This window comes from Neoarius graeffei, chromosome 8 (assembly GCF_027579695.1).
Source record: "Neoarius graeffei isolate fNeoGra1 chromosome 8, fNeoGra1.pri, whole genome shotgun sequence".
NCBI lineage: Eukaryota > Metazoa > Chordata > Actinopteri > Siluriformes > Ariidae > Neoarius > Neoarius graeffei.
The window spans coordinates 79148905-79167048 of NC_083576.1; the positions used below are offsets into that span (position 1 = coordinate 79148905).

General features: G+C 43.4%; 1 protein-coding gene across 2 annotated transcripts in view; it reads left to right on the forward strand.

Moving 5' to 3' along the window:
* spon1b (spondin 1b) overlaps positions 1–18144 on the forward strand; it is a 298589-nt gene that overhangs the window by 267419 nt on the left and 13026 nt on the right. For both annotated transcript variants that reach the window (XM_060927069.1, XM_060927070.1), the window contains exons 12-13: positions 7015–7185; positions 15011–15178. In XM_060927069.1, the coding sequence (XP_060783052.1) occupies positions 7015–7185; positions 15011–15178 (339 nt within the window). The remainder of the gene's footprint in view (positions 1–7014; positions 7186–15010; positions 15179–18144) is intronic.

The following is an 18144-nucleotide window of genomic DNA, read 5'->3' on the forward strand; positions in this document are numbered from 1 at the left end:
TACCAAATTCTAACAGAAAACGAGAGCGCCCGAAAGGGAAAACCGAGCCAAGCCGCCATTTTGAATCCTCATTCACGGTTGTAATGCAAATTGCTTCCTCCTTGGTATACAAGTGTGCTTCCATGGCAGGAAAAAAAACTACATTTTGCCACCTATGTAGTCCCCTATTTATACAAAATTGAGCCATTCAGGATTCAGCCATGTTTTTGCTCGGTGTTGGCAGCAGTTACAGGTTTTTAGCTTTCTCCTGCAATGTTTTCTTTTATTTATTTCTTTTATTTATTTCTTCTTCCTCAGGGTAGTAAAACTTGCTTTCGCTGTGAAGACTGTCATTATCACTATCCATGATGTAAAATTAATTCTATTCTCCTGAGAAATGCTGGCAAAAATTTATAAGATTTTTGATAAAAATCTTATAAATAAATATATATATATATTTTAAAAGGGCGGCACGGTGGTGTAGTGGTTAGCGCTGTCACCTCACAGCAAGAAGGTCCGGGTTCGAGCCCCGTGGCCGGCGAGGGCCTTTCTGTGTGGAGTTTGCATGTTGTCCGCGTGGGTTTCCTCTGGGTGCTCCGGTTTCCCCCACAGTCCAAAGACATGCAGGTTAGGTTAACTGGTGACTCTAAATTGACCGTAGGTGTGAGTGTGAATGGTTGTCTATGTGTCAGCCCTGTGGTGACCTGGCGACTTGTCCAGGGTGTACCCTGCCTTTCGCCCGTAGTCAGCTGGGATAGGCTCCAGCTTGCCTGCGACCCTATAGAAGGATAAAGCAGCTAGAGACAATGAGATGAGATATTTTTTAAAAAAGATAAATGTTGACAAAAATTGCTACTATGTTTGTTGTTGTGAACGAGCGAGTCGCCAGAGGTCCATATCTGGGGTCCGTAACTGGGATCCGTATCATAGGATACGGACCCGCTCGCCAGCCAATCAGAACGCAGGATTTGATGGAAACCGGAACGCGAAAAAAATAATTATTATTACTGAGTAAAATGAAAAGGATTGAAAAATTCCTTTCAACTTAGTTCATGTTAGCTAGCTTACCAGCATTAGAAGAGATGAATAACATTTATGAATATGACTTGAAAATCCTCTCAGAAATCCTGTCAGGTTGATTCATGCTAGCTAGCTGACTAGCATTACTGAAGATTATGAATATGACTGAAAACATTCCTCTCAGCACTCCTGTCAATTTGGCTCATGTTAGCTAGCTGACAATAGCATTAGTAGAGGTTATTAAAAAATTATGTATATGATAATATGATTCTGAAAATCCTCTCAGAAATCCTGTCAGTTCAGTTCATGCTAGTGAGATGGCTAGCACTGGCAGTCAAAACTAACATTTATAAATCGGACCTGAAAATCCCCTTAGAATTTCTGTCAGGTTTCTTCATGGTACCGAATTGATTAGTATTAATCGAGAAAATTAATATTTTTAAATATGGGATTTAAAATTCCTCACAGAAGTTCATTCAGCTTAGCTCATATGAGCATATTAGCTAACATTATCATTAGTAGAGATCTTTAATGTTTACAACTTCCTCTTCAAAATTCCTCTCAGAAATCATGTCAGCTTAGCTTATCATTTTAACTAGTTGATTAAAAAGCAGCAAAAAATTATTAATTTTTATGAACGATGAAGGTGACACAGTGGTGCAGTGGTTGGGACTGTCGCTTCACAGCAAGAAGGTTCCAGTTTTGAACCTGCTGGCTGACCAAGACCTCTTTTCAACCAACAGGGAACGGGTTCTTGAACTGGTTCCGTTCAGGATTCTTTGAACCTTGGTTCCAGCTCACAAACCAGCCCACGTTTTCACCAATTTTGAGCATAACCATTGTAATCAAGGCTGCGTCACAAACAGAGAGCATTGCCCAATTCACAACAATAGTAAACCGTAGTAGCAAGCTGGCAGAGTGCATTGATTACCTGTGAGCCTTTGTTCTGTTCTCATCTCATCATCTCTAGCCGCTTTATCCTGTCCTACAGGGTCACAGGCAAGCTGGAGTCTATCCCAGCTGACTACGGGCGAAAGGCGGGGTACACCCTGGACAAGTCACCAGGTCATCACAGGGCTGACACATAGACACAGACAACCATTCACACTCACAGTCAATTTAGAGTCACCAGTTAACCTAACCTGCATGTCTTTGGACTGTGGGGGAAACCGGAGCACCCGGAGGAAACCCACGTGGACACGGGGAGAACATGCAAACTCCGCACAGAAAGGCCCTCGCCGGCCACGGGGCTTGAACCTGGACCTTCTTGCTGTGAGGTGACAGCGCTAACCACTACGCGACCGTGCCACCTTTTGTTCTGTTATCGCAGATGTTTTCAGTCCACTGATGTTGTCATGACTTGTGCTGGAAAAACCAGCTATATTCTGCATCCAGCTTGGAACCAACTTTTCATTTTCGGAATCAGTTTGTTTTTTTCTTGAAATGCTCTGAACAGTTCAAAATTTGATGCACGAATCAGAACAGAACCCATTCCCTGTTGGTCAAAAAGGGGTATCTGTGGAGTTGGCATGTTCTCCCCGTACTTGCTTGGGTTCCTTCTGGGTGTTTTGGTTTCCTCCAAAACGTGACAGATTAGGACGTGCAGATTAGGTCAACTACGGTAGCTACTCTAGATTGCCCTTAAGGCCAATTTATGCTGACAACCCAGTCCTCGCAGACGGCGTCTCAGATAGCGTCTGTGTAGCCCCCCCACCTTCGCAGACGCTCTGCGTGCACCTCCCAAAAATTGTGACCACCGCAGAAGCCTCGCAGACAGCGTCGCAGACAAGAGGGCTCTGAAGGCCTCTGCATGCTCTTGCGACAAGGCTTTCGCAGATAGCTTTTCGCAGACAGTTGTAATTTATCGTTGAGTGGGGAGTAATAGGCGTGCACGATGTTATTCACCGCCACAACGCAAGCGGGTGCGAAGTCGCGAAATCGCTAGGAGTAGTTGGTGGGTGTGGTTAGTGGAGTGTTTATCCTCCGGTTACTTATAATGACTAGAACTGGAGTCGTATAGATGTACGTACTTCCTCACTTCCTCGATCAACCGCTCTTCGTGCTGCTCCATCTTCGCTCGTGTTTTTAAAAATGGCAGTCGTGAAAACAAACCAAACCGGGAAAGTAGGGAAGCGGAAGTGCGTGTACAGCGGATGTAGAGTGGACCAATCAGAGCCCTCTTGTCTGCGACGCTGTCTGCGAGGCTTCTGCAGTGGTCACAATTTTTGGGAGGTGCGTGCAGAGCGTCTGCGGAGGTGGGGGGGCTACGCAGACGCTATCTGCGACGCCGTCTGCGAGGACTGGGTTGTCAGCATAAATTGGCCTTGATTGGTCCACTCTACATCCGCTGTACATGCACTTCCGCTTCCCTACTTTCCCAGTTTGGTTTGTTTTCACGACCGCCATTTTTAAAAACACGAGCGAAGATGGAGCAGCACGAAGAGCTGTTGATCGAGGAAGTGAGGAAGTACGTACATCTATATGACTCCAGTTCTAGTCATTATAAGTAACCGGAGGATAAACACTCCACTAACCACACCTACCAACTACTTCTAGCGATTTTGCGACTTCGCGCCCCCTTGCGTTGTGGCGGTGAATAACATCACGCACGCCTATTACTCCCCACTCAACGATAAATTACAACTGTCTGCGAAAAGCTATCTGCGAAAGCCTTGTCGCAAGAACATGCAGAGGCCTTTAGGTGTGAGTGTGAATGTTTGTCTTTGTGTTAGCCCTTTTAGTTAGCTGGGATTGGTTCCTAATTGAACCAATGGGTGGATAAGTGGTGTAGAAGATGGATGGATGGATGAACAATGAACATTTATGAAAATGGTGTGGAAATCCTCTCAGTAATCATGTCAGGTTAGCTCATGTTAGCTCGCCGACCAGCATTTGTAGAGAATATGAATGCTTATGAATATGTGCTTGAAAATCCTTTTTTAGAAATTCAGTCAGCTTTGTCGATGTCAGCTAGCTGATTAATGTTGATGAAGATGATGACCAATTACAAAATATGCCTTTTAATTAAAAATACTCAGTACATTCTGTCATTACCCATAGACACAAACACACAAGTTCCCATCAATGGCCTTTCAACATGGGAACGTTCCAGAACCATTTTTTATATTCTTGCTGCATTTATCTTTAACTCTATCTGTCCTTCAACTCAGCGATTTGTCCTCATTGTTTCAACCCTCCTCTGCGTTCCAGTCATTGCAGCCTTTAGTTTTCCCTCTGAAACTCTCTATTGATTAATGCTGCAAGTTGTGCTTCTTTGTTTTTATTTAATGGTCCGTTAGCTGGTCGCATTGATTCATGATGGGCTTGACCTGCACTGGGGCACGGTGACTGCTGCTGGAGTCCCCCCTCAGCAAGGCATTATTAATTTACATCTCTTATTAATGATTCGCTTAGTTGTGCTTCATTAACGCGGCTTGCCAATCAGTCCCATGAGGATGTGCTATGGGGGAATCTATTGAGAATTGACCAAAGTTCATTCATTCTGTCTGGTGAGAAATCTATTTACAAGCTTCTGCTTTGGGGCTAATTGGGAAAGCCTGCATGGAGATAACATGAGTGGGTTTTCCACTTCATGGGTTGAAGAAGAGTGAGGTAAAGAAGGAAATAGAAAAGGTAGGAGGTGGTTTATGTGCTGGTTTATTTTTTTCACCTGTAAAGCTGAAAAGTTGCTGTAATGCAGTTTTTACTTATGCATTATACTTTCTCAGTGCTAAGATTTTGAGTGTCTGTGCTTGAGGAGAAAGAAAGTGGGAAATGCTAATCAATTACATCTACCATGAATGCTAGGACACGAGTTGGCCTAGTGCTTAGTGTGTCCGCCTCTCTTGACTGGGAGATCGCTAGTTCTACTCGCGGTCAGGTCATACCAAAGACCATCACAAAAATGGTACCTGCTATCGTCTGGCAAGGCATGCTGCAATACAGATGCAGGTGGAGAAGTCAAACTCTTGCAGTTACCAGAGGACCAGCCCCCCCGTAACCCTAGTTGTATTGCTGGGTTTCATGTGGCGTCACATCTGCCTCATTAGTTATTCAAAACTTTCGCTGGTGGTCTACCAAAGCTCAGTTGACAAAGCGTTTGTATGAAGAAGGTGCATTGCTCACATGAAAAATGCCTAACGCTTGAGTTGTTTTAGGTTGTTTGAATCGATCAAACCGTGAAACTGATAAAAGTTTCTTCAGGGTTCTCCAGGAACTAATAAAAAAGGGTGAACGAACACAAGATTTCACAAAAAGACATCGAGAAAGGTGGGTTTGGAACCTCTAGCTGAAATCAAAGGGAGCCGAGTCGAAGCATGCTCGAGTTTGCAGTGATCACGGCATGAAAGGTTTGTATCTCCCTCTCAGCTATGTCCTTAGTGTTTTCTAAGTACTTTCTTGCTGTGTGTCATTATTTTATGTTACTTTTTTTAGTCATGAAGCACTAAAGTCCCCAGCTGTTTCTTTGTTTACTCCTCACAAAGTCCATATGCATGAAGGTCGTGACAAAATTCTTCCCCAGCCATACAGTTACAATGTGCCGTGATCACTTCTCTGTCTTGTTTAACTAAGATCCAGGTCTTTAAAGGGGTTTCTGATGATCTTTGTGAATGATTTACCTGAGCGATAAGAGCCAACACAAGTGAGAATCAAGCCAACTGTTGTTTTTTTACACTTCAACTTGCAACACTTCATTGTAAAGATGCTAACGAAACGCTTTAAAAAAAAAACATACTTACACAGGTAAAAACAATACAGGATTCATTGGGCAGCGACTTGATAGCGAGGTCCTTTACCCAGCCACATACAAAAAAGTTGTAAGCCTCCATACTCTTCCACGCTTTCATCTGTTTTGCGGTGTAGAAGGATGTCTGCAACACCAGATATTTCGAGATGTTGGGGAACTCGACTGAAGGGTAGTTTTTGAGATCGTATGACAAATCCTTCTTTCCCAGACTGTAGGGGTCGATTCCATTGCACATAGCAATCTTCTGAATATATCTAAAGCCAGCAGTGGCTTCTAGATTACGAGCATACTCTGATAAGTTATCGCTAGTTGTTTGCACTACGGCAGCCGTTTAGACCACCAGCTATTTCACTTTTGGTAAAACCGCTAAGAAAAGTCACGTGACTGAAATCCAGCAATAGGTGAGACACCAAGGGCTATCAAAATGGAGATCGGCACCGCACCCATACGCCTCAAAGAGTTGGTTAGTACTGGAACAGGAGACTGCATAGGAAGACCAGATTCTGGTATGAGAAGGACTTTGACTTGATGGACGCTAGGACTTGAAAATATGTTAATATAATTCCTGACAGTCTAGTTTAGTATTTGTCCCATTAGTGTTGCCTATTAGAGCCAAGTCTTTGCTATAATATTTATCTATCTGTAAATTAACCCTATAAATAAGCCATTATATTGCAGTGTTTAATAAATACTCAAATTAAACTCAATTCCCTTTCAGCATAGATTTTTTCACTGTTATAATAACACTAATTTCTGCTTTTACTAGCACTAATCTAACACTAGTGTACCACTGTGCATTCTAAATCTTCTTGTAGTTGCTTGAATACTATGTCTACCCTAAAAAGACTAACAATAGGTGTATAACGATGAGGCTAATGTGAAAATGGTAATGTACATTGCTTTGTTGTGTGGATTAATCACAGTAAACATGCTGGGAGTATGGACGAGTGTCGAGAAAATCTACAAAATGTTTGAACAGTTTCTGTCCACAGTATGTGTTGTATTCTGTATGTCTGTATGTGGGGTAAATCTCATGTATATGCATTGCGCATCATTAGGCAGAAGATTTATCCATGTGCCTAATAATCCTACAGTGGCACGCTGTCAGACAGTCCCTGTTTTTTGGTTTTTCAGTGCATGTTTTGTGCATTATGAATTAGTCATTTCTCCTTTATCTTTTCTGATAGACAAGTTTTGCCTCAGGCTTTCTTGTGGGTGTGTACAAGACCTTGTGACCTTTACAGAGCTGTAATCAATCATGTGTGCAGAGGCATCTCCGTGCATGCTGTCCGAGTGGATCATCTGGTCTCCATGCAGCGCGACATGCGGGATGGGCATGAGATCCAGAGAGCGCTACATTAAAGTGTTTCCGGAAGATGGCTCGAGCTGCAGAGAGCCCACAGAGGAAACGGAGAAGTGTGTTGTCAACGACGACTGCTGTGAGTCAGGATGTGTATGTGTGTGTGTGTGAAGTAAAGTTTGATTAAATATAAACTGAAGTAGAATTTTGAAGTGTTTGTTTCACTTCTAAATTTAGAACACTGAAAAGAAAAAAAAAAAGCTGCTACTTTCTACCCACTGTCTTTCAAAACAGATGCACTATAAACTAGATTTTTTTTTGTACAACCCCAAAATCAGGAAAAGTTGGGGACGGTGTGGAAAATGCAAATAAAAAAAGAAAGCAGTGATTTCTAAATTTACAGTACTTTGACTTGTATTTCATTGTAGCAGTATGAACCTAAGATATTTCATGTTTTGTTGGTCTACTTCATTTAATTTGTTAATATACATCCGTTCCTGGGCGGCACGGTGGTGTAGTGGTTAGCACTGTCGCCTCACAGCAAGAAGGTCCTGGGTTCGAGCCCCGGGGCCAGCGAGGGCCTTTCTGTGTGGAGTTTGCATGTTCTCCCCGTGTCCGCGTGGGTTTCCTCCGGGTGCTCCGGTTTCCCCCACAGTCCAAAGACATGCAGGTTAGGTTAACTGGTGACTCTAAATTGACCGTAGGTGTGAATGTGAGTGTGAATGGTTGTCTGTGTCTATGTGTCAGCCCTGTGATGACCTGGCGACTTGTCCAGGGTGTACCCCGCCTTTCGCCCGTAGTCAGCTGGGATAGGCTCCAGCTTGCCTGCGACCCTGTAGAAGGATAAAGCGGCTAGAGATAATGAGATGAGATGAGACATCCATTCCTGCGTTTCAGGCCTTTTAGAAAATTTAAGGCTAGTAATGAGGTAAAACAATTAAATAATGTTATGATTTGAAACAGGTGATGTCAACAGATGACTATAATCATGATTTGGTACAAAGTCAGTATCCAGGAAAGGCCTAGACTTTGAGGAGCAAAGATGGGCCAAGGAGCTCCAGTTTGTCAACAAATGCATGAGAAAATTACTGAAATGTTTAAAAACAGTGTTCCTCAAAGAAAGATAGGAAAGGATTTGGATATTTCACCCTTTACAGTGCATAATATCATTAAATGATTCAAGGAAGCTGGAGGAATTTCAGTGTGTAAAGGGCAAAGAGCACAAGCCTTAGCTGAACCCCGTAATCTCCGATCCCTCAGATGGCACTGCATCAAGAACCGTTATTCATCTGTAGCTGACAGAACCACATGGGCTCGGGATTACTTTGGCAAACCTTTGTTAAGCTACAATACAGAGTTACAAACACCAGTTAAAACTTTACTGTGCAAAAAGGAAGCCTTGTGTTAACTGTGTCCAGAAGTGTTGTTGACTTCTCTGGGCTCGGAGGCATCTGGGATGGACCATCACACAGTGGAAATGTGTATTGTGGTCAGACGAATCAGTATTCCAGGTCTTTTTTGTCAGAAATGGACACCATGTGCTCCAAACCAAAGACATAAAGGACCATCCAGACTGTTACCAGTAACAAGTCTAAAAGCCAGGGTCTGTCATGGTTGTGTCAGTGCCCTTAGCAAAGGTCATTTACACTTCTGTGATGGAGCATTAATACAGAAAAGTACATTGACACTTTGGAGCAACGTGTGCTGCCTTCAAGATGACATCTTTTCCAGGGAGATTTCAACAAGACAATGCAAAACCACATTCTGCATACATTACAAAGGCAGGGCTGTGGAAGAAGAGGGTGTCTGTCCTCTTTCCTGTCTCTCCCTAGTAGAGAATGTGTGGAGAATTTTGTAATGAAAAATATGACAATGATGACCCCATACTGTTACACACCTTAAGCCCTGTTTGCAGGACAAAATAAGACCTGAAACACTTCATCACTTGGTGTCCTCAGTCCCTAAACATCTTTTAAGTGTTGTGAGAAGGAATGGCAACATTACAAAGTGGTACCGTAAATGCCTTACTGTCCAAAACTTCTGAAATGTGTTGCAAGAATCAAAATTGAAATAATTTTTTTTTTCATAAATAAATAAACAAACAAGTGTTGCCAGGCAAAACAAACCTCTCCCGGTAGCACTTATGATGAATATGAAGGAAGATATTGCGAAAAAAATAGGTACTCTATGGGTCACGGGCGATTGCTCTAAGACAAAGAGGGAGGCTCAGCCTCCTCTTAAAATGACGAACATCGTGTAGGATGAATTGCGCTAGGCTTATGTTATAGCCGACCTTATAACATTGCTATTTCAGATCCAGAATCATAGAAATATATGTGCTCAACCCAACTACAGTGCGAAATCATTCCGTTATAACTTTCCCCAGTTCGCCTAATGTGTGCGAGTGTGACAGTTCGTGTAAGTGGGTGGAGCATAGAAGGACGGCAGGACAGAACTGAGTTCACAAAACTCGCTTTATTCAGCTTTTCAGCGTATCTCTGTATTCTCACACACACAGACACACGCACACCCATCAGCCGTCTAGGTGTGAAGAGAGCTCCCTCTGCTCTCGCTCTCTCTCCTTAAATAGGGCGCGGTCACTGGGAAGACACACAAACATTAATTAACGACAGGTGTAGTGATTCTGCCACTTACCTTCCCTGACTCCGCCCTCCTGTCACAGGCCGGCGCTTGACCATGCCCCTGCTGCCACATACCCCCACCGCCCGACTCAGGCCGGGCAGCCGTCCGGCCTGCAGCCGGCTCCCGCCCCCCTTGACGGGAGAGAAAGTCCGCCACAACCATCTGCGCCCCCGGCCTGTGGATCACCTTGAAATTAAAGGGTTGGAGTGCCAGATACCAACGGGTGATCTGCGCGTTGGCATCCTTCATGCGGTGGAGCCACTGGAGGGGCGCGTGGTCCGAACAGAGGGTGAAAGGGCGCCCCAGCAGGTAGTAGCGGAGGGCGAGGACTGCCCACTTGATCACGAGGCACTCCTTTTCTATCGTGCTGTAGCACCCCTCGCGTACCGACAGCTTTCTGCTGATGTACAGCACGGGACAGCATGGGGGCGGAGGACCCTGTCCATCAGCCGCTGAAACGTAGCGGGCGCCCCAAACAGCCCAAAAGGAAGTGTGACGAATTGGTGTAAGCCGAACGGTGTGGAAAAGGCCGTCTTTTCCCGGGATACTGGATTCAAGGGGATCTGCCAATAACCCTTTGTTAAATCCAGTGTCGAGTAAAAACGAGCCGTGCCTAGCCGATCGAGCAACTCATCAATACGAGGCATTGGGTACGCATCGAATTTAGACACCGCGTTGACTTTTCTATAGTCGACACAGAACCGGACCGACCCGTCGACCTTGGGTACCAAGACCACCGGGCTGCTCCAGTCACCGTGGGACTCCTCGACGATGCCCATTTCGAGCATGGCCTCGAGTTCTTCCCGAACCACTTTTTTCTTGTGCTCGGGTAACCTGTAAGGGCGGCTACGCACTACCACCCCCGGGGGCGTCTCAATGTGGTGCTCTATGAGGTTGGTGCGGCCGGGCAGGGGCGAGAACACGTCCGAAAACTCGGTCTGCAACTGGGCAACCTCTGCGAGTTGGGTCGGGGAGAGGTGGTCTCCACAGGGGACCGGAGAAGTACATGATGCCAATGTTCCCTTTTGCACCTCCGGCCCCAGCTCCGCCTTCTCCGGAACCACTGACACCAACGCCACGGGGACCTCCTCGTTCCAGAGTTTGAGCAGGTTGAGGTGGTAAATCTGTAGCGCCCCACCCCTATCCGTTCGCCTCACCTCATAGTCAACGTCCCCGACTCTCCATGTGACCTCAAAGGGTCCTTGCCACTTGGCGACTAATTTGGAGCTCGATGTGGGCAACAGTACGAGTACTTTCTCTCCCGGTGCAAACTCCCTAAGGCGCGTACCCTTGTCATACAGGCGGGTCTGTCGTTCTTGGGCCTGCCGCAAATTCTCCTGAGTTAGGTGCGTGAGTGTGTGGAGTTTTGCGCGCAGGTCAATAACATATTGAATTTCATTTTTACTTGGTGAAGGTCCCTCCTCCCAATTTTCGCGCAGTACATCTAGGATGCCGCGCGGCTTACGCCCATATAACAATTCAAACGGGGAGAACCCCGTGGAGGCTTGGGGGACCTCTCGCACTGCAAAGAGCAAGGGTTCGAGCCATCTATCCCAATTACATGTGTCCTCACTTACGAATTTTTTAATTATGAAGGAAGATATTTTTTAAATATGAAGGAAGATATTGTGAAAAAAATAGGTACTCTATGGGTCACGGGCGATTGCTCTAAGACAAAGAGGGAGGCTCAGCCTCCTCTTAAAATGACGAACATCGTGTAGGATGAATTGCGCTAGGCTTATGTTATAGCCGACCTTATAACATTGCTATTTCAGATCCAGAATCATAGAAATATATGTGCTCAACCCAACTACAGTGCGAAATCATTCTGTTATAACTTTCCCCAGTTCACCTAATGTGTGCGTGAGTTTTTCCCCCTCGTGACAGCGCGATGCAGCCCAGCCTCAGTGCACTTCAATGGCATTTGGGAGCTATGCGCTTTTCAATATCAAAATGCAAGACGATTATTGGACAAATACTGCGAAAACGCCCGCCCACGGAGTCCCACGGACTCCCAGCCTCAGTGGACTTCAGTGGCATTTGGGAGCTATGCGCTTTTCAATATCAAATGCAAGACGGTTATTGGACAAATACTGCGAAAACGCCCACCCACGGACTCCCAGCCTCACAGTGGGAGGGACATGGCAGTTTCCGCGAGGAGACTGGTGATTGGTGAAAGCGGCCGGATATTTTCTTTGATTGACAGCTCGTTTCAAATATAGACAGGCAGCGGTGAATTTCAGTTCAGTCCCATGCGGATTCGCAAGTGCTGTGGTGTATTGTAAGAGATCAGCTTACATTTCGATTTCATTCATTACATACGGTTTCTACCAGCTTTTTTAGTTTGTATATATTTTCATTGTAAATAAAGTGTAAATATAGTGTTGTCAAGTTTGCTATCTTAGTTCCAGAAATGTCGTTTATTTGAGTGACTGAACTTGAACTTGAGGGGGCTAGGCATTGTTGCCAAGCATTGTTGATTTAATTTTGGCGAAGCCATTTGCCAGTCTTCCTTTCAAGGAAAAAATTAAAATTAAAGAGCAGGGTAGACCAACGCCTCAAATTGACTTGGTGAAAAGGTAGGGAATAATACTCGTTCCTTTCAGCTCTCCTGGTACGAGAAAGTGAATTGGCTAACAGCAAGTGACCCACATCAACAACAGTAAATAGGCTACTTTAGTAATATGTCATGGATGGACCAAAAATATAGAATCTATTTAAAATGTTTATGCTGAGTATATTATATTGGAATATATGTTTTTCTGGATATGAATTAAACACAGCTACAATTTGGAAAACATTTTTAAACAAAAACACAGCCGAGAACATTTCACACTACAGACCTGGATTAAATGTGAAGGGTTATCAAAATTGTCAATAAAACATTTCTCAGTCAAAATAAGTAAAATATAGGGAAAGTGTCATTGAATGAAATGTGTGGCACCCAGCTCTATGTTTGGCTCCCCAAGGTCAGTGCTTGTGCCTATTCCAGAACACTCTGCTGTTACTGCTGAGGTTCCTGACAAAGAGCTGCTTTCAATAATGATCAATTTTTAAACAACATGCCACAATTTTAAAATATAAAATGTTAAAATATACCCCCCAACACCACCATCATGTATATTGGACAGTAGGCTAATGGGCCAAAAGAACCTGTTATTTCACAGTTTGTGACCCTGCCAACAATCAGCCAGATCAGAGGCAAGAGTATGGGCAAAATTGATGTGTTTTTTCTTTTTTCTTTTAAAATCTGGGAATATCGTAACCGACCAGCCTCCCCTGTTTGAAAGACTACCAGCCGCCACTGGTTCCAACAATTTTCTCATCATAAAATAACAAACATAAAGTAACAAAAAATTCTCACAAGTCTCCAAGAACCTGAAACTTAACATCACCTGAGCAGTTTCTTTCCTCAGGCTCTGATTAATGATTGCTCTTCCTACACACATCCCTCACTCCATCCTATACAACTGAAACCTGTAATCAGGAGAAACACAACAACAGTGCAGAAATCAGTAATACTGATATTTATAGTGGTGCTTGAAAGTTTGTGAATCCTTTAGAATTTTCTATATTTCTGCATAAATATGACCTAAAACATCATCAGATTTTCACACAAGTCCTAAAAGTAGATAAAGAGAACCCAGTTAAACTAATGAGACAAAAATATTATTCTTGGTAATTTATTTATTGAGGAAAATTATCCAATATTACATACCTGTGAGTGGCAAAAGTATGTGAACCTTTGCTTTCAGTATCTGGTGTGACCCCCTTGTGCAGCAATAACTGCAACTAAACATTTCCAGTAACTGTTGATCAGTCCTGCACACCGGCTTGGAGGAATTTTAGCCCATTCCTCCGTACAGAACAGCTTCAACTCTGGGATGTTGGTGGGTTTCCTCACATGAACTGCTCGCTTCAGGTCCTTCCACAACATTTCGATTGGATTAAGGTCAGGACTTTGACTTGGCCATTCCAAAACATTCACTTTATTCTTCTTTAACCATTCTTTGGTAGAACGACTTGTGTGCTTAGGGTCGTTGTCTTGCTGCATGACCCACCTTTTCTTGAGATTCAGTTCATGGACAGATGTCCTGACATTTTCCTTTAGAATTCGTTGGTATAATTCAGAATTCATTGTTCCATCAATGATGGCAAGCTGTCCTGGCCCAGATGCAGCAAAACAGGCCCAAACCATGATACTACCACCACCATGTTTCACAGATGGGATAAGGTTCTTATGCTGGAATGCAGTGTTTTCCTTTCTCCAAACATAATGCTTCTCATTGAAACCAAAAAGTTCTATTTTGGTCTCATCCATCCACAAAACATTTTTCCAATAGCCTTCTGGCTTGTCCATGTGATCTTTAGCAAACTGCAGACAAGCAGCAATGTTCTTTTTGGAGAGCAGTGGCTTTCTCCTTGCAACCCTGCCATGCACACCATTGTTGTTCAGTGTTCTCCTGATGGTGGACTCATGAACATTAACATTAGCCAATGTGAGGGAGGCCTTCAGTTGCTTAGAAGTTACCCTGGGGTCCTTTGTGACCTCGCCGACTATTACACTCCTTGTTCTTGGAGTGATCTTTGTTGGTCAACCACTCCTGGGGAGGGTAACAATGGTCTTGAATTTCCTCTATTTGTACACAATCTGTCTGACTGAGGTTTGGCGGAGTCCAAACTCTTTAGAGATGGTTTTGTAACCTTTTCCAGCCTGATGAGCATCAACAACGCTTTTTCTGAGGTTCTCAGAAATCTCCTTTGTTCATGCCATGATACACTTCCACAAACATGTGTTGTGAAGATCAGACTTTGCTAGATCCCTGTTCTTTAAATAAAACAGGGTGCCCACTCACACCTGATTGTCATCCCATTGATTGAAAACACCTGACTCTAATTTCACCTTCAAATTAACTGCTAATCCTAGAGGTTCACATACTTTTGCCACTCACAGATATGTAATATTGGATCATTTTCCTCAATAAATAAATGACCAAGTATAATATTTTTGTCTAATTTGTTTAACTGGGTTCTCTTGATCTACTTTTAGGACTTGTGTGAAAATCTGATGATGTTTTAGGTCATATTTATGCAGAAATATAGACAATTCTAAAGGGTTCACAAACTTTCAAGCACCACTGTATGATGGAGCTGTACATAATAACATGGCTGTAACATGACATGGCTTTATACTTTTACTGGATGTTTGTATTTACATTTTGTACTTCATATCACTGGAAATAATATATGAGAGAGAACAATTGCCCATATATTGTGTCCTTGGTGTTCCTCTGTGTGTGTGTGTGTGTTGCATGTACTAGCCCCCAGTAGCTGTATCGTAACCGAGTGGGCCGACTGGGAGCCATGCAGTGTGAGCTGCGGCGTGGGGATGAAAAAGAGGGCGAGGATGATGAAAATGCCCGCATCTGATGGCTCTGAGTGCCGAGCCGAGCTGGAGGAGGTGGAGAAGTGTATGATGCCTGAGTGCAGTGAGTATCACTAACAAATTAACCCCAGAATCCCGACCCACATCATAAATATCTCATAAACATATTTAATGCAGTTCAGGGAAGAGTTTCCTTAAAATATAAGAAAATTAACCACACTATATGCTTTTTTTTGCCCTTTTTCTGACTAAGCTTGCTATCCAACTCTTGCTAGAGCACTCTCGCTCCTCTGTCTGCCTCTCATTTAAAACGAATGGGGGACAAGCGATTGTTGCCTTCAGTGTGAAAAGCTCTTTTATATTATTTGGCTGTATAAATGCCTTGTTGTTTCCCATCTGTTTTAATCTTCGCTCAGCAAAGTGTCACTCCTTCTTGCTTATCTCAACATATGCTTTATCTAAAAGACACTCAACCATGTTGCTGCGCTAAAAAAACCCAACACTTGTCTCTTTAACTGACGTGAGTGCGGAGATGCCCTTGAATTCATAGACGTCCTGAATTGTAATGTTTGTCATTAAATGTGTCTGTTTAAACTGAGCGATGTCTAGAGACGGCACTGGACAAACACAGGCAACCGCCTCAGGGTGGGTTATGTGTTTGGGGGTTGGAGGGGGTGTAAGGAGATTTTGGGGCAGGGGATTTGGGGGGAGGCTCGGGCATTGGGTTTTATGTCGATATTGATATAGACTGAATCGTATGGTGTGTCTGCCCCGCCCACACTACCACCCCACCCCATCTACACCCACACTACTCCCATCACTAGCCACCACCACACTATTACAGACACCTCCCGATGACACTAACACTGTCTGAATAGAACTTTAATTACATTTTAGAGACTGTTTCAATCTGTTTTTAATGCACTTCACTTTTTCATTCATCTGTCCATAAGGCCAATGAGCTGTTGCCATGGCGTGGCGTCTGTCATCCGTCCGTCATCCACAGTTCAGTTAAATCGTATCTCCTCCGTCAATTCTCCATGGATTTCCATTCCCATTGTTTTGTTTGAAAGGAGTCATCACTCTGCACAAAACTCGGTCGTTGTTTTGTCACATTTTTTTTGCTAACGAGTTCGTAATTAGGCCAAATTAACAAATTTTTCAGGCCTCTCACTAGAATTGTATCTCCTCTCTCGTTTCTCATCCAATTCCAGTTCTGATTGATGTTTTGGGTAGATCTTCCCTCGAGGAACAAAGCTTGGTTGTTTGTTGATTTTCCTGTTTTTCAGTTAAATCATATCTCCTCCATCAGTCCTCACTGGATTTCAGTTCTGGGGTGGGTTTCCCAAAAGCATCGTAGCACAAAGATCATCGTTAAATGGTAGAGCGAGCATCACCATGAACACTCTCTCCTAGTTAAGATGCTCTTAGCATTAAGAAGCTTTTGGGAAACCCACCCCTTATTGTTTTGTTTGAAAGAACTAGTCCTTCTGTACAAAACTTGGTTGCTGTATTGTCAATTTTTTGCGAACGAACTGCTAATTAGGTCACCTTAACAAGTTTTCGGACTTTTCACTAGAATTGTATCTCCTCTTGCAGTTCTCACCAGATTTCAGTTCTGATCAATGTTTTGGGTAGATCTTCCCTTGAGGAACAAAACTTGGTCAGTTTGTTGATTTTCTTGTTGCAAACAATTTGTTTACAACTTTGTTTATTTTCAGTTAAATCGTGTCTCCTCCCTCCCTCAGTTCTCAATGGATTTCAGTTCCGATTGTTTTATTTGAAAGACCTAGACTTTCTGCACAAACCTTGGTCATTGTATTGTCAATTTTTTGCTCACAAATTAGGTCAATTTAGCAATTTTTCTTCTGACCAGAATTGTATCTCCTCTCTCATTTATCATGCAAATTCAGTTCTGATTGATATTTTGGGTTGATCTTCCCTTGGGGAACAAAATTAGTCCTTTCTTGAGTTTCCTGTTGTAAACAATTTGTCGTGGAGGTTGGTCCTCTCTCACACTGTCACATTTCAGTTCTGTTTGATGTTTTGGGAGTCATGGTTGTTTCTGATGGCAGCCCAGATGAGGCAGATGAGGTTACGTCCTTGATGTTCTGGTCAAAAGATCAGACAGGGACTTGGTGACCTTCGTCGCTCCAGTATAGCAGAACTAACCTTTACAAATTATGACATAACTGACACTTGGGAGAAAGATCATATGATCAAATAACCCATCTTCAGGGTGGTTAATTGGTGAATCTTTGACAGGAGTTGAACCTGATGTGATCGTTTTCTGTTGTAGCCCATCCACCTCAAGGTTAAACATGGTGTGCTTTTGCATTTTGAGATGCTTTTCTGCTCACCACGGTTGTACTTAGTTGAGCTACTCTAGCTTTCCTGTCTTGAAGCAGTCTGGCCATTCTGCTCTTTGGCTCGTCTGGGACCAACATTTTTCTACATTCTGATATTTGATGTGAAAATTAACAGAAGCTCTTGTTCTGTATCTACATGATGAGCTCATCCAGCCGTAAGCCAGGCCAGATGAGCTTATGCAATCATGCATCGCCCGTCCATCATTGTCATCCATCCACAATTTACAAAAATCACTACTCTTTCTACAGGACTGATTGGATTTCGATCAAACTCGCACACAGTATTCCCCAGGTGGGCGTACATAAAAGTTGTCAATGTGGTGGCGCCACCTGTCGTATATACGATTTTATGGGTGTCTGAAATTTTTGGATGACTCATCATATTAAACGCTACTCTTCGTAAACTGCTGGGACATTTTCACTGAAACTCACCCAGAAAACTCTAAAGATGTATTCCAACAAGAATTGTTCACCAGGTGGTGCCACTTGCCATGGATGAGGCTACGTGCAATTTCATTAAAATTGTTACTCCTCCTACAGGAGTGATCAGATTTTGATCAAACTCATGGAATGTTCCCCAGGTTGGTATGTATAAAAGTTGTCAAGATGGTGGCGCCACCTGTCATATTGAACATTTTATGGTCGTTTGAAAATTCTGGGTGACTCGGCACACCAAACTCTGCTGTTCATAAACTGCTAG